Source organism: Megascapheus bottae, chromosome 16 (genome assembly GCF_031878675.1).
Source record: "Megascapheus bottae isolate mThoBot1 chromosome 16, mThoBot2.hap1, whole genome shotgun sequence".
NCBI classification, from domain to species: domain Eukaryota; kingdom Metazoa; phylum Chordata; class Mammalia; order Rodentia; family Geomyidae; genus Megascapheus; species Megascapheus bottae.
The window spans coordinates 21,466,264-21,482,927 of record NC_143524.1 but is presented as its reverse complement, the minus strand read 5'-3'; the positions used below and the strand labels follow the sequence as shown (position 1 = coordinate 21,482,927).

General features: G+C 42.6%; 1 protein-coding gene and 1 non-coding gene across 3 annotated transcripts in view; both read left to right on the top strand.

Annotated features, from left to right (window-relative positions):
• The window catches only part of Kiaa1549l (KIAA1549 like), a 216,710-nt gene that overhangs the window by 155,385 nt on the left and 44,661 nt on the right, over nucleotides 1–16,664 (top strand). The window contains exons 13-14 of one of the 2 annotated variants that reach the window (XM_090347909.1): nucleotides 5,444–5,628; nucleotides 12,450–12,580. In XM_090347909.1, coding sequence (XP_090204035.1) covers nucleotides 5,444–5,628; nucleotides 12,450–12,580 — 316 coding nt within the window. Of the gene's footprint in view, nucleotides 1–5,443; nucleotides 5,629–12,446; nucleotides 12,581–16,664 lie in introns of both variants that reach the window. The other variant, XM_090347908.1, reaches the window with a different exon arrangement.
• On the top strand, nucleotides 2,658–2,764 carry LOC150052995 (U6 spliceosomal RNA). Its single transcript, XR_016538173.1, has one exon. It is a non-coding gene; the product is annotated as a U6 spliceosomal RNA (small nuclear RNA).

Genomic DNA, 16,664 nt, shown 5'->3' with positions numbered 1-16,664 from the left:
AGAAAGCACCATTCATTATCTCACAAATAAATAAGGAAACTGAGGCACAGAGAACTCAGCTAAAAAGACATGAGAGGACCTGAGCCATCATGTAAAGAGGCTCTATTGTTCTGCAGGTGAAACGTCACTCGTGTGTGAACACATGGGTAGAAAGTAGCAGAACTGGAGGTTGAGCTGGTCTGCATTTGTGTCCCACAAATTCACACCCTGGAATCCCAGCCCCCCCCCCACAGTGTGATGGCATTAGGAGACAGATCATTAGAAAGTGATTTGACCATGACGATGGGGTCCCTAGGAATGAGATTAGTGCCGTGACAAAAGAAAGGCAAGAGAACTCCTCACCTCTCCTGTCATGTGAGAACACAGGACATGGGAATCTGAAGCATGCCATCCAGCCCTCAACAGAGCCCAGCCATGCTGGCTCCTTCCAAAACCATTATATATATGGTTTAAAAGACTCCTTATCTATGGTATTTTGTTCTAGCAACCCAAATTGACTAAGACTAGGACTTTTCTGGTCTTTCGTATGAGGCTCCTTTGGGTTCATCAACTCTCCATTATGCTGGCCAGAGTGACTCTGCCACGGTAGACAAGATGCAGGGTCAAGCTGGCAGTCATCAAGTCCAAGTTCACTGAAGCCTGGCTACTGTGCTATCTTCTCCCTGTCATCTATATACCTAGCAGGATGGTGGACAGAGGACATTTTGATGGCTAATTTTCCAGGCACGTAACTGCCTTTGTGATAGTCCCCGAGGGAAATGTCCTAACTGTAATACTTGGTGTTTAAATAATGCCTTACAATCTGCTGGCTCTTCTGTCACCTCGTTTGTTCATCACAGTAGCCTGGTGAGACAGGTCAGAGTCAGGGCAGATTTTATTTTCCTCAATGAATGGCCCAGAAACCAAGGGGAATGAAGGATGTCAGGATTTGTCCAGAGTAATACAAGAAACAGAGAAAGGGTGAGTGAGGAAATCTTTGTACTCTTTCTATATCAGACTCTGGAGATCTACCAGGAGGCTCCTCTCCCAGCTCAGGATCTCTGAGCTCTGTCTACCTTTGTAGCCACAAAATAGCAAGTGGCCCCTCCCCTGTCCAATGCCTGTCACGTCTATCATAAAGATGGTTCTACCGGGGACAGGGTGTGCACAGATCTCCCCTTGTTTGGTATAATCACACGTCTCTGGAGCAACAGAAATAGAAAGGACTTTGATTGCGGACTAAACTGTTAACACCTGATGTGACGCAGTAGCTTGAGTGGACTCTGACTAGGGAGGAACTAGCCCTCAAAGAATGGGGATTCTGCTTCTGATGTCCCCAAGGTCACTGCTTTCCCACGCAGCAGGAGGTTGGGAAGAAGAGTCCCCTGGGAGTTGCCAGACTGCAAAAATGCAAACCACTCTAGGGAGCAGTGTTGCGTTTCCACCTTAGCTTGGTTATGGACACACAAGCCATTGCTGGAATTGCTGGGTGAGTCCAGGAATGTCAAACATGCCATACTGGCACTGGAAGTGGCATGTTTGTGTCACAGATTCAACCAGAGTCGTCTTCATTGGCCAAATGAGCAGCACACCTTCTGGGGCCAGAAGGGGAGCGTGTTTGTGGTTTTCCACAGCTCATATTGTGTGCATTGCGCTTGCTGAAATATATGGCCAGGGTTGAAAATCAAGCCAATTTAATGTCCCATGAGTTAATTGCATGCATTTGTGTGTGGCGCAGTTCTGTGAGGCTGTGTGACACACAGGGATTGCCACCACCCTTTTGTCCCCGGAAGCCAGCAGTGTGGAACTGCCATTGTGTTGCTGCAATCCCTGCTGGTACAAGCCAGGGGACACTGCAGTGTCAGAGAGAGGAGTGAGCCGGCTGCACTGCCGCTCTTCACAACCCGAGTGTGAGCAGAATTCAATGAATGCTAAGGGACCAGGCAGAATGAAAGTGTCTTCGCCACCACTCCGTAAGCTAGGCAGATGGCGCCAGGGACATTGCTGTATGTGTAGAATGCAGGCTGCAGGATCAGAGGAAACCCTGGGGAGTCAGGCTGAGCCCCAGTAACAAACGTAACATGCCAAGCAGAGGTAAGTGTGGGAGCCCAGGGGGCTGAGGCCAGGGTGAGGATCCTGGCCCTCTTGTCTATTGAGACAAGATTCATAGACATACGCGGTGCCATTTTCATCAGCCAGGTTTCCTTCCACGGGTTGAATGATGAGAAAATAATCTTAGCAAGTGGGCTGGGCATGCTGGCTTCAGTTACCTCCTGTCTTCCTACCTTGCTTCTATTTACTCTTGTCATTGCTTTATAGCCTTTTCTCCTCATTTAGATGAAAAGGACATGGCTAGAACTGGCATCCTTAGGAGATAGTTGTTACCGTCAGATTCAGATATAGGATAGAATTTGAACCCTGCAGAAGGTTGGCGTGTTCTGTTTAGAACAAGTCCTTTGCCTCCTATGCATAACCAGCAATTTCCTCTTTTGCACGTAATAATCTGCATGACCCCAGGAAAGTTATGAGACTTCTTTTGTGCCTTAGCTTTCCCATCTGTAAAATGGGGATGCTAACACTGTTCCTGAATAAGCTACTGGAAGGAATACAAGTTAATATATGTACGTTGCTTTTGGTTATATCTGGTATATAATAAGTACCATATAAAAATTAGCTTTGTGCTCACTTTGGCAGCACATATACTAAAATTGGAACGATACAGAGAAGATTAGCATGGCCCCTGCGCAAGGATGACACGCAAATTTGTGAAGCGTTCCATTAAAAAAAAAGTTTTTATTGTTGCATGGATTATTGTTTTTCCTTAGAAGGTCTTGATAATGTGTCTGCCTTTGAAGTTACTGGAGGTTATTGCTTTGATTTGGAAATTTTATAAAACTCATCAAACAACTTTAGGTAGGTCCTTCACAGCTTTGTTACGACTGAGGTTGTAATTACTGTTGTATCACTAGTATTTGTCCAACAAACAAATTAATCTTAGGTGATGTTCAACTTGAAATTTGGAAAACCAATTAGTCTGGGAGTCAGAAAAATGGAGGAATTTGGGTTTTCAGTTTTCACCACTTGGTTTTATGATCTTGAGAAAAATCCCAGCCCCTCTGTATTCTAATTAGACCCATATGTGCCCTACTTAACCTATATGAGTTTGTTGTAAGGACAAAACTAGGTAGGTGTCACCATGCTATAAGTACTAAACACATTTGGGAAGTATGACTAAGCAAATGGCCACAGTATGTGTATGTGGGGGGGGGTGTGGGTGTGTGGGGGGTGGGGGTGTGTGCGCACGCACGCGCATGTGCGTGCGCTTATGTCTTGATATTGAGACTTAAATGCAGGGCCTCCCACTCTCCTAGCCTGGTACTTTACTACTTGAGACACAGCTCCTCTTCTGGCTTTTTGGTGGTTAACTGAAGATGAGTCTCACAGACTTTTCTGCCTGGGCAGAGCTCAGCTCTCACTCTCCTGAGTAACTAGAATCACAAGCATGAGCCACCAGCATCTGGCACCATGACCACTTTTTAAGCTGTCACTCTTTTCACACACTCCCAATTTGACCCAGTCATCTGAAGTAAGAAACCAGGAACCTTAAGAAAGACAAGAGATGAAGAAGGATTAGAGATGTAGAGAGGGTGGGACAAGTGGAGCGCTGGGATCAGAACTAGCTTATCCCCTTCACTAGATTTGGGGGGAGTCATGGCTGTTGGAAACTTCCAGTCTCTCTCACACCAGCTAGGAATCTCAGCACAGAAGCCAGGCCAAGAAAAGTATAAGGCACCCAACCAAGATGGCAACCGCTGAGGGGAAGGTGGGCAGTGAGATGAATTGTCAAGAACTGGTTAGATGTTATGATCTAGGTCACAAGAACTAGGTTCCCATGCTGGCTCTGTCTCAGACCAGCTGTGTGATCCCAGATAAGCTGTTTAGCCCTTCCGAACCTCAGTTTTTCCTCTGTAAAATAGGACTCATAAGAATACCTACCTTTAGCTGGGTGTGGTGGCTCACGCCTGTAATCTTAGCTACTCAGGAGGCTGAGATCTGAGGATCAAGATCAAAGCCAGCCCAGGCACTAAATACCATGAGACTCTTATCACTAGTTAACTTCTAGAAAACAGGAAGTGGAGCTGTGGCCCAAGGGGTAGGGAAGTAGCCTTGAGCTGAAGAGCTCAGGGACAGCGTCCAGCCTGAGCTCAAGCCCCATGACCCACAAAAAAAGAAGAATTCCTACCTTTAAGGATACAGTACATAACCTATGCAGTTATTATTACACCCTTTATCTTGAATGTGATTAAAACTGTGAGCTCCTAGCGGGCAATGACTAGCTTTTGGTGTTTTATGGTTTTTATCTTTTTGTTTATTTGTTTGTTTTGCTAGTCTTGAGGCCTGAACTCTGGGCCTGGGTGCTGTCCTTGAGCTCTTCAGCTCAAGGTTAACACACTACTCTTTGAGCAATAGTGCCACTTCCATTTTTCTAGTGGTTAATTGGAAATAAGAGTCTCAGGAGCTTTAGTGTCTTTGTTGGGCTGGCTTTGAAGCAAACCTCAGATCTCAGCCTCCTGAGTAGCTAGGATTACAGGCGTGAGCCCGGCAGACTCCTGGCTCTTAATCACCTACTCCTACCTCAGTTGTGCATGTCTTGCCTGGGGGGTGTAAAGAATAGAGATGTTCCTGGAAATTGGTTAATCATGCCTCTTGGATTTTACTACTCTGCTAATACATAGTCTGTTGGATTTTGCCCACAAATGTCTTATTCACTTTGGATTTCACACTGGGTAATAAAAAGCCTTGCTAATTCCCCAGGCATGAATTATAGGGGAGCCAGCATGCTTCAAAGAGAAATGTGGATTGAAGAACAGTTCCCTAAACGTCATGTCATTGTTACTGATGGGATAATTTTCGCATGTGGTAGCATATCTCCCTCTCAGTGGCCAATCTGCGATCTGCCTTACTACCCAAGAGGGATTATTCTCATCTCTGTGATTGTGAAAGTTGGAGTTCAGAGTCCAAGGGACTTGGTAGTTTTACACATGCTATGGCACCTAGAACAGTAAGAGAGTAAGAGAATTTAGGAGCAATCAGATATTTCTGTAGGACATGGTTGGTACAGGACTTGTACTTGTATTGTAAAATACGCAGAGGGAGTTATTCCCTAGTCAGCAGAATCTATGGATATAAAAGGAATGGTTGCAAGCCCTTGGAGAGTTGGTTCTCAACTGTTTTTACATCTTGTTGGTGCTCTTCATTTTTCTCTACAAGTTGTATCTATAGTGTTACATGTGTGAAATTAACATGGATTAGGATCTTGCAAGACAGACATCCTGAGGGGGGTCCAAGTAAATATCCAGCTCATGTTGGTCTTGTCACATGTATTTTGCTACCCTACTCTTCTGAAAGCTGCCATGGGAGGGGTTTGCTAGGAATACGACTGTAACCTGCTTCTTCCTTGCAGCCCGTGCAAGGCTTTGACTATGCCAAGCAGCACCTGGGCCAGCAAGGAGCTGATGAGGAGGTCATCCCTGTGACTCAGGAGACAGTAGTCCTCCCCCTGCCCGTCAGAGATGCTCCTCAAGAAAGAGACACTGCTCAGGATGGGAGCACCATCAAGACAGCCAAGTCCACGGAAACCAGAAAGAGGTAGGCACAGGTCAACTTGCACTCTCTGTATTGGCTAGACAAATAAATGCTAATAAGAGCAGTCAACGTTCTCAAGTGCATTCTGCCATTCTCTTGACATTTACCTTCAGGCTCATTTTGGATATGAAGAGAGAGGGATGGTGGACAACTGTCATAATCATAGTCAAAGTCCATATGTGAAAATGGAACCAGCTAACTTGGGATGGATGGGGTTGAGAGTGACGTAAGGGATGACATTGACCAAGATGCATTGTCATTGTAAGCTGACTGGTTGAATTGAAACCCATTTGCACAACTAAGGATAGTTTTTAAATAAAGAAGAAATTAGTAAAAAGAAAAGCAGATTGAGGGAGAGGACAAGGATCACAACACCACCCTGTATGAGCCACTGTTTATGAAGTTTCCTGTTGTTGATTGACCACAACAGTAGACTTTTAGCTCTTCTGTTTCTTCTAATCAGTTTGGTCCTAATTCACACCCAGATTTCTAGTATTTATTAAAAGCCATGCCTTTGTTTCAGGATAGTTGTGTTTTATTGGGCAGTTTCTCAATATAGTTTCTGGTTTTAGTCAGTATTGTTTATTGAGTTTTTGGTTTTGTTCTTGTTTTTACTATGAGCAGGGTACTTTGAAGAGGACTATACAAATATGTAAGATTGATCCTTGACCCCAAAGACCTCTCAGTGGGAGACAAGAGAGTTGGAGATGGGCAGGGATATGGGGAGGGCAGACTGAGAGGAGGGGGAAATGCTATGCTGCCTGGGAGACAGCATGGAGCAGGTTGATGCAATGGAGCAAGAAGAGAAGATGAGGACTGAGACGGTGGAATGAGATAAAGGCATTACCTGAAGGCAGTGAGGAAAGAGGCCACATCCTCTGCATGCTGAGTATCTCTGTAGTCCAGAGTTCTCCAGATGCTGGGCTAAACCTGCATGACCTAGCCTGTGGGAAGTCACTGAAAGTACTTTGGGAGACAGTGATGTCTAGCCTTTAGGACTACTGTAATGGAAACGTGAATGATGGGGAATGATAGGTGAAAGAGGTCATGTTAGAGACCAAGAGACTCATTATAAGGACTTTGTAATCACCTTTTCTTTTTTTTCATTTTATTTTTTATTATCGAGATAAAGTATAGAGGGGTTATAGTTACATTCGCCATATAGTAGGTGTATTACTTCTCACACATTGATACCCCTTCTTATGTTTTTGTCCCCGTTTCCCTCCCCTACCCCTCTTTTTTTCCCAGTCCTGGGGCTTGAACTCAGGGCCTGAGCACTGTCCTTGGGCTTTCTCAAGGCTAGGGCTCTACCACTTGAGCCACAGCACTACTTCCATTTTTTTTCTATGAATGTGGTACCAGGGAATTGAACCTGGGTCCTCATGCATGCTAGGTAAGCACCGTACCACTAGGCCAAACTCCCAGCCCTGCAATCATCTTTTAAAAGCACTATTGGCTGGCTAAACTAACATTGCCAGCCCCTTTCTCTGTTGCCTGAATCCATTGCAGAGGTTAAGAAAGCTGCCTCTTTCCTCCCTCTTTTCTCTTTTCTCTTCTTTAATCGAACAGGTAAGTTTTGTTTGTTTGCTACTTACCTGTACATACTTCAGAGGAACAAAACAGAGTTTTGTTCTCATGGAGCTTAACATCTGGTGGAAAGAGGCAGGCAATAAACAAATGGAATAGGTAAGGTCTGTCTGTTCAGGTCGGGTAGTAATGAGTACAAAGATGGTAACTAAGGCCCAGAAAGGATATTGAGAGTTACTGAGGGAGATATAGTTCTATTTTAGATAGGAGGCCATGGAGAACCTCACGGGTAAGTTGAGGCAGACCCCATTGAAATAAGGAGACAGCTACGACGCTGCCTGTAGGAGGAATGTTTCAAGAAGATAGAATGGTGCGAGCAAAGCCCAAGGAAGGAAACTTCTTGATGTACTTGAAGAAGATCAAGAGTGAAGGAGGCCGGCGCACACTGGGGAAGAAGGAGTAGCAGATGAGTTAGAGAAGTGCCCTGCTGTTGATCATGTCAGGCCTTAGGGAAGTCAGACCTGGAATTTATTGTACATGAAGATCAGATGTCAAGGGAAGGTTTTCAGAAGAGCAATGGCATGTTGTGGCTTCAAGGTTCTTTCTGGCTGTGTATGGAAACTAGATTACAGAGATGTAGAACACTGCTGTTATGGCCCGGGTGAGAGATGGCAGTATCAACCACGGTGCATGGTATGAGAAGTGATTGGGTTCTGGAAGGTCTGGGGAAGGAAATGCTGACTAAATTCGCTGAGACCATAGTGAGATTTGGAAATGGAAGAGAATGTATTTGTCCTTATTAGTATGAGAGAAGACAGGGGAAGAAAAAGTGAATCTGTTGGGGATAATAAGAGTTAGGGTGGGAACATAGGGAGTTTATCATGTGCATAGATATGTAAATAGAGATGCTGAGGACTAGTAAACCATGAGTCCAGAATTCAGAGGAGAAATCTAGAATAGAAATAAAGAAAGAGGCCGGGAGTTTGGCCTGGTGGTAGAGTGCTTGCCTAGCATGCATGAAGACCTGGTTTCAATTCCTTGGTATCACGTACCTAGAAAAATAAAAGCTGGAAGTGGTGCTGTGATTCAAGTGGTAGAGCGCTAACCTTGAGGAAAAGCCCAAGGACAGTGTTCAAGCCCTGAGTTCAAGGCCCAGGACTGGCCAGAAAGAAAGAAAGAAAGAAAGAAAGAAAGAAAGAAAGAAAGAAAGAAAGAAAGAAAGAAAGAAAGAAAGAAAGAAAGAAAGAGAGAGAAACTTCTCTTGCTCCCCACATAGGAAATGGGAGCTAAAGACTTACACGCTTGCTTGCTTGCTTGCTTGCTTTCTTTCTTTCTTTCTTTCGGCCTTCTTTTCTATTTCCCCCTATTTTATCCTATTATACTAAAATAGGCTCCTGATAAACTAAAAAAGGACAGGGAAGGGAGGGAAAGGAAACAAAGTGAAGGCAGGATACAAGAAAAAGGAAGGAGAAAGGGAGAGAGAGAGAGAGAGAGAGAGAGAGAGAGAGAGGGGAAGAAATAGATAAGTTATAAAACACAGCAAAAGTGAATGCTGTCATGATGCCATCATTTTTTATTAAATAATTTTTATTGTGATTAATAGAAGGGTTATATTATATTCACCAGATAGAAGGTGCATAACTTCACAAACATTAATACCCTTTCTCATGACATGGTCGCCTTTTCCCTCCCCCCCCCCCCGCTTATCTTGATTTCCCCCTTCCCTATCCAATTTCAAATAACCAATAAGCACATATAAAATATATCAGATAACAAGGTGAAAAATTGTAACAATATGAGATAACCAAGGGACAGCAAAAGAGATGAGAGATAACATAGTACATTAAGGACAACATTCACTCATTATATGGCTTTTGTTTCCTTATCCTGGGGGTCCTTACATTTAGTGTTGTACTACTTGGCCTAATGTCTCTAGATTTTGTTCTATTGTAAATCTCTGCTAGGAGAGCCCAAGGTTTCTACTGATTATGACAAATGAGGGAGACTATTGGGCCTATGTTCCTTTGAGTCTGGCTTACTTCCCTTAATATGGTTTTTTTCTATTCCCTTAATATGGTCTTTCCATTGCCTTACAAATGGGGCGATGTCATTCTTTCTGACAGCAGCATAGAATTCCATTGTATATAAATACCACATCTTGTTGATCCACTCATCAACTGAGGGACATCTGGGTTGGTTCCATATCTTTGCTATGGTAAATAGTGCTGCAATGAACATCATTGTGCTAGTGGATTTAGTATGCCCCTGTTTCTGGACGAGTGGGTAAATGCCAAGTAGTGGAATTGCTGGGTCATAGGGGAGTTCTGTGTTTAGTCTTTTGAGGAACTGCCATACTGCTTTCCATAGTGGTTGAACGAGTTTGCATTCCCACCAACAGTTTAGTAGTGATCCCTCCTGGCCACGTCCCTTCCAGCATCTGTTATTAGATTTCTTGATCCTGGCCATTCTAACTGGAGTGAGGTGGAATCTTAGAGTTGTTTTGATTTGCATTTCTTTTATGACCAGGGATGTCGAGCATTTCTTCATGTGTCTATAGGCCATTTTGGTTTCTTCTTCAGAGAAGACTCTCTTTAAGTCTTTGGCCCATCTTTTAATGGGATGGTTGTTTCTTTGGAGATTAGTTTTGGAGTGATTCAATTTTTTGAGTTGTTGATATATTTTAGATATGAGGCCTTTGTCCGTTGTTTGGTTGGTGAAGATCTTCTCCCATTCTGTAGGCTTCCTGATTAATTTACTAGCTATGTCCTTTGCCATACAGAAGCTCTGTAGTTTAATGCAGTCCCACTTATCCAGCCTTTCTCTGATTTGTTGTGTTTCTTGGTCCTTATTGAGAAAGTTTCGACCTGTGCCAAGGAGGCCTCGTGTGTCTCCTATTCCTTCTTGTAAAGTTTTCAGTGTGTCGGCTTTTACCTCGAGGTCTTTGATCCATTTGGAGTTAATTCTAGGCAGGGTGACAAAGAAGGATCCAACTTTAGTTTTCTGCAGGGATGCCACCATTTTTAAGGGCTGGCTTAAAAAGGTTTCTCATGGGAGAAACCTTTTCTCCAGTCAAGAATAAGTGATTAGAGAAGTACAAGATGATTTAGGAAGAACCAACTTCCCCAAAATAGCCATTTGCGAGCAGCACTTAAGTTAGTGATTGTCATGATCGATGATGGGCCATAATTGTTTAGCAGTCAGTCAGTCCCCACCTTCTAGCTTTCATGTCTTCCCACTTCCCCAGGATGGGGACCCATGACTTGGACAGCCTCAAGGAACAATATCACAGGTAACACTTTTTTTTTTTTTTGCCAGTCCTGGGCTTGGGCTCAGGGCCTGAGCACTGTCCTTGGACTTCCTCAAGGCTAGAGCTCTACCACTTGAGTCTCAGCACCATTTCTGGCTTTTTTCTATGTATGTGGTACCGAGGAATCGAACCCGGGTCTTCGTGCATGCTAGGCAAGCACTCTACCACTAGGCCAAACTCCTGGCCCCACAGGTAACACTTTTTGACAAAAACTCAGACTTTAACTCTTTCATTCATTTGTGGTGCTCTACCACCTGAATCATGCTCTGGCCCCCATTTTTTGGCTTTCAAATCATTTTTATTGCTGTCATAGTCATACAAATCTGGCTGTATGTTAGCCAGGAGTTTCAATTGATGACTCATGCAAGCAGAAATCTATAAACTGATACAACAAACGAAGCAGAGTTTTGGAGGAATTTTTTTGGTACAGAAATTTTCTCATTGAGTCTTTCCTTAAAGTGGGAAAAACAGAAAATTGTTTCCTGAAATGAAGGAAAAGTATAAAAATGCAACACAAATTAGTGAGTAATATTCAAATGTAAAATAGCTTTCTCTATTTCCCCCTTCAGAACTAGATAAAAACCTTTCATAAAAAAGGCGGCTTTTAATCATGAGATTCTAAAAACAACCCCAGAACACATAGCTGCTCTCCATACTCAGTGATCAAATATATATCATTATAAAAATAATGTGTATCTAATAAAAATTTTAATGCCTGATCCGTGTTTTCCCAGACTACATTCTATTACTACTTTTATAGCATGTTAAAAGGGTTTATAGTGAGAGATTTATGGCCATATAAATTGGAAAATGTTGGAGTAAATGAAACAAAATGAACCTATGACAGCTGCTCAGGGCTTTTGATATGCTAATATAACAGATCTATAAACATATATAATAAAAATAAAAGAAAACATATGTATGTATACATGTAAACAAGCTCATATATAGGAAATTTGGTTTTACCTTTGTCGTCCTTGATGGCTTTTAGGGTCTGACATGTACAGAACTAGGAATTCTAGTTTCCCAGAGCAGGAAGGAGGCTCACCTGCTGCTCAAGAACATTGACCCCAGATGCTCTTCCATTGCAAGGCCTTTAGCCAGGGTTTTCTAAATGTGGACCACTGACAGTAGAGGCTTCAGATCCGGTGGTGTGTCAGCATGTACGGTCACTGTTGGCCCAGTGATGGGAGGATATTTTGGGGGTGGGGAGGAAGAGCATCCTGGCTTTCTGGCTGATTCGCCCCAGCCCTATAGCTATCCTGGACAATGCTGTCCACCTCAATGAGCTTCCTGCTCCTCACCTGCAGAACAGCCCCCCCACACCCAATCACCAAGTCAAGGATATTGCAGTGAGTCATTGGATGTGCTCAGCTCAGTCCTTGGCACAGAGTGTGTAGTGGCATCAGCATCCTTTGCCTCGTATACCCATCATGGTGCCCGGCACAAATACGGTGCACACACACACAAAAAAATGATCCCTAGAGGAACAAACAGCTCAAGGTGGTTTCAAGATACAAGGGGTTACTAGGTACCACAGTGAAAGAGCATGGAGGGATAACCTGTTGTGGCTGAAATCTACATCATGAAGACAATAGCTGAAGAGAAGCACATTTTCTGCATGTCTGAAGACGTGCACCATGCTGGGTGTTGAAGGGAGGACACGCTGCACACACACTATCCCCACTGTTTCCATAGTCACCGAGAGGTAATAAACTGAGATGGGATGGAGAGCTGTGCTCACCGGACTTCTCTGCAGAGAATCATGGGAAAATGCACTTCCTAACAACTAGGGGCTCATGCTTGTACTAGTGTCAGTGGTTTATGTTTTATTTTCTTTTTAAAAATGTTTCCAATATCATTTCTTCTTGACTGGTAAGACTGGGAAGAAAGGCTACAGACATAAACTGGACAAATAAAATAACCTTGGAAAGTGGCTGTTCTAGCTGAAACTTACGGTCTCCCCTGTTGCTATGGTTACCTTCAGCAGGTCGCCCAGTGAGAATGGCTCTGTCATCAGCAACGAATCAGGGAAGCCCAGTTCAGGAAGACGCTCGCCCCAGCCTCAGAACATAATGGCACAGCAGAAAGTGACAAAGGAGGAGGCCAGGACGAGAAACGGTGAGATGTCTTCCAGTCAAGCGCTTCCGTAACTCTCTCGTGAATTCTCGAACACAGACCTGCGTGTACACGCACACACACACACACACACACACACACACACACACACATTTACACTCAATGTGCTCTAGCTCTGGTGCTCTCTGTTCTGCTCCATGGGCTAGAAATCTGCTATTAGTCTCTTGAATGATTATTTTATCCCTTCTCTGAATTGTTTCATTTCACCTCTTCTGTCTCTGAGCACAAGGATGTGTGCACTTTCATAGGAAATTTAAAAAAAAAAAAAAGCAGAAATCCCTTTGCAGAACAAATAGTTTGCTCAGAGATTTTTCGAATTTGCTATTGAATCAACAATCAACATGATTTTCAGAACCAGGTCTGTTAATGTGACAATGTCTGTCTCGAGGTTTCCTTCGATTTCTTGCCCTCTTCTCCTAGATACGTTTCAGTCTATACCAGTGAGTTCAGATACTACAAATCAACTTCTTCAAAAACAAAATAGATATGTCTTCAAAAAAATCAACTTTACAAAACATAGTGGTGCAGCCTACAATTCTAGCTAATTTGAAAGCTCAAGTTTGAAGCCAGCCTGAGCAATTTAGTGAGACCCTGTCTCAAAACAAATAACAATTACAAAAGTAGTTGGAGAGGTAGCCATGTGATATAATGCTTGTCTAGCATGCACAAAACCCTGGATTCAACTCCCATTCACACACACACACACACACACACACACACACACACACACACACACACACACAAACACACCTTAATTAATTAGTGCATTTATTCATTAAATCTTAGTTTTCTTGGGAGACTTAACTGTTTACTCTGTCTCAGATAGATTATTGTCCTTCCTATGAGGAATTGCTGTTGGGGTTTATTCTAAGTTCCTTTATTGGGCAGTGGCATTATCTGTAGATCACATGTGTCAGACATCATTGTGCAGTCTTGGTTTCTTCCTGGTTCCAGCCTTTGTTCTGACCCTCAGCCTACATGATTGTTCTACATGTGAGGCTGGTGTGACACCACTCAGACTTCAAGGACTCATCACTGCTGATTTTAATCAGAGAAAATTCCTTTTGGATGTCAAAGGGTTGTGGGTGGAGATCTCCAGAAATGTCAAATAGAAGGCTAAACAATCTGGCTCACTGTTTAGTGGATCTTCCCTTGTAAAAAGAATTTGATGAAGGGTAGTTCAGGAACCTCTCTCTCTTTTTTTTATTGTAATTAATAAAAGGGTTACATGATATTTGCCAGATAGAAGGTGCATTAATTCACATACATTGATACCCTTTCACATGTCTTGGTACCCATTACCCTCCCCCCCCACCCTCCCCACCTCCGTCTTGGTTTTCCCCCCTTCCCTATCAAATTTCAAATAAGGAACCTCTCTCTTGAAGTCAGATTATCCTTTCGTTTGCAAATGTCATCCATTTTCTTTCTTCTGTTACACAAAGAAGCAAAGTTTAAACAAAAGCCCAAAACAACAAGAAAAAAGCAGAATGGGCTTACATTGTGCAGAGAAAATATGGTGGTTTTCTCATTGCCAGCTACTATAGGAAACACTTGTTTAAATTGGCATTTCTATTTGACTCTTCCTCTGAATTCTGTATGCTGTGGATGACGGAAATGGCACATCCTTTATCATGGATTCATGGATGCATCTCCTGCAGGACCCACCTAAGAAAGAATATGCCCGTTCACTCTCCCAGCTCTGTCCTCCATTCCTTCTCCTTTCCTTTTATATACTCCTTGACAATTCACAAAGTCAAGTCAAAGAAAACTCACTCCTCACCCCCGACCCCCGCCACCCCGTAGCCACTCCACTCACCTACCTCAGGCTTCAAATGACCTTGAAAATCTTAGTGTACTTCTTTGAACTTTTTACTATGCACATGACGGCACATGTGTATCTTTATGTTTTATCATCTTGCTCTGTCTTCTCATATAAAATGCAATCAATGTGCACATTGTTCTGTGCCCTTCTTCTTGCTTAAAAACCTAGATTCCTTTGTCAGACAATAGGCACTGATAGATACTTTTTTCCTCCTATGTTTAATCCATAGAAGAAGAGCAAACAGGTTGGTTCCAGACCCCATCACTCAATTCAGCTGGTGGCACTCACTGGCCTTAACTGTTCTGGCTGACCTTTTGCTGTTCCCATCTGTCTGTCTTCTCTCTCTGCCTCCATACTCTGTTTAGGTCACCTTAATTATGTGGATGTGTGTTTAAAAATTTTTATTACTGTCTTTAAGTAGTTATGCAGATAGAGTTCAATTCAACCTATCAATTTATGAGTACAATGCATTTTGATCAATGTCAGCTCACTTTGATTAGTTAAATATCAGGGCCTGAAATAACTGACAGATGTGTACATAAAAAAGCGCAATTACTGTACCAGGCTGAGTTTTTGTTTAAGACACCATCTTTTACAGGATTACAATACTTCTTTGGCTATGTTTTAATTTTGCCGTGAGTAAAACTCAGAATTTTCAGGGTTGACTGCTTTTGTTTGCTCATAAAATTTTGTTCAGTAGGGTTTAGGTTTAAAATTTTTCGATTAGAATTGAGAGAACAGCTCATTTAAGTAAAACTCCACAGATTGGCTGTATGTCTGAAGGTATTCTAGAAAATACCTTTTTCTGAAATCTACACTTATCCTTTTCTATAATAAAAGAGCTCTTTCTATCTTACTACTATGTAAGAGTTATCTGATAAAAATCACTTATGTTTGTGATTGGATTGGAACATGATCCACAGAAATAAAGGAAGAAAATGACAGAGAATGGGATTGTGGAGAAAATAGAAAAGTGTATTTTTATCATATAGCTTGTGAGAAGTATAGAAGTATTAAGCTCTTTTTACATGAACGTGGCCTCTGAGAATAGACTGTGTTTTGTAAATGATTTAAATACTGTTGTCTCATGGCTTAGTGCCTAACCTAGAATCTGGGATTACTAAGGTTAGATAAGACATATTAATGCACTAGGATGTTATTTGGAAGCCTTCTAGTTTTTACCAAGCTTGTTGCATCTATAGATTCTAATTTTGTTGTTCTTTGTGTGTGTGAGAGGGGGGAGAACTTTAGAAGGAAAAGACCCTATTCTACTAAGAACATGGCTACTGCCATGAGTCCTTACATCTCAATGGCCTCATCATTTACTGACCAAATACCCAACAGAGACTACTTAAAAGGGGAAAGAAAGTTACTTTTTTAGGCTCATGTTTTTAGTGGGTTCTTCCCACAGCTGTTTGGCTCTGTTGATTCTGGACCCATAGTTAGGCAATGTGTCGTGGTGGTAAAAATATATAGATGTAGCTTCTCACTCCATGTCACACAAGGAACAGAAAGAGAGAGACAGAAAGGGACTATAGACAGGATATCATTAAAGACCTACCTTCTGTAGCCTGCTTCCTTCAACTTAGTCCTGCCTCCTTAAGTTTCCAGAACCTCCCACAAGAATGGTCACAGCTAGGGATGAAGTGTTATTGTAGTGGACATTTCATATTTAAACTATCATAGTTACCATAGGCACAAATCTATTTTAGAGTCTATTTTACAAAGACTTATAAATATTGATTGAAAAGGTTGGGGTGGCAGATAGAATTTGAAAAGCAAAAAGAATTTAGCTAGGTGCTGGTGATTCATGCCTGTAATATAACTACTCAAAAGGCTGAGATCTGAGTATCACGGTTCAAAGACAGCCTAGGCAGTAAAGTCTGTGAGCCTCTCTAGTTAATCGCCCCCCCCAAAAAAGTCAGAAGTACAACTGTGGCGGTAGCACTCCAAGCTGGAGAAGAAAAACCTCAGAGACAGCACCTAAGACTATGAGTCTGAGTTTTCAGACCAGCATATACACAAATTTTTTATGCTTTTTTTTGAACCAAATAGAGATTTTTTTTTCTTTTTTGGTTGGTCATGGAGCTTGAACTCTGGGCATGGGCACTGTCCTTGAGCTCTTCAGCTCAAGGCTAGTGCTCTACCACTTGAGCCACAGTGCCACTTCCAATTTTCTGGTGGTTAATTAGAAATAAGAGCCTCATGGACTTTTGTGCCGGGCTGGCTTTAAACTGCAATCTT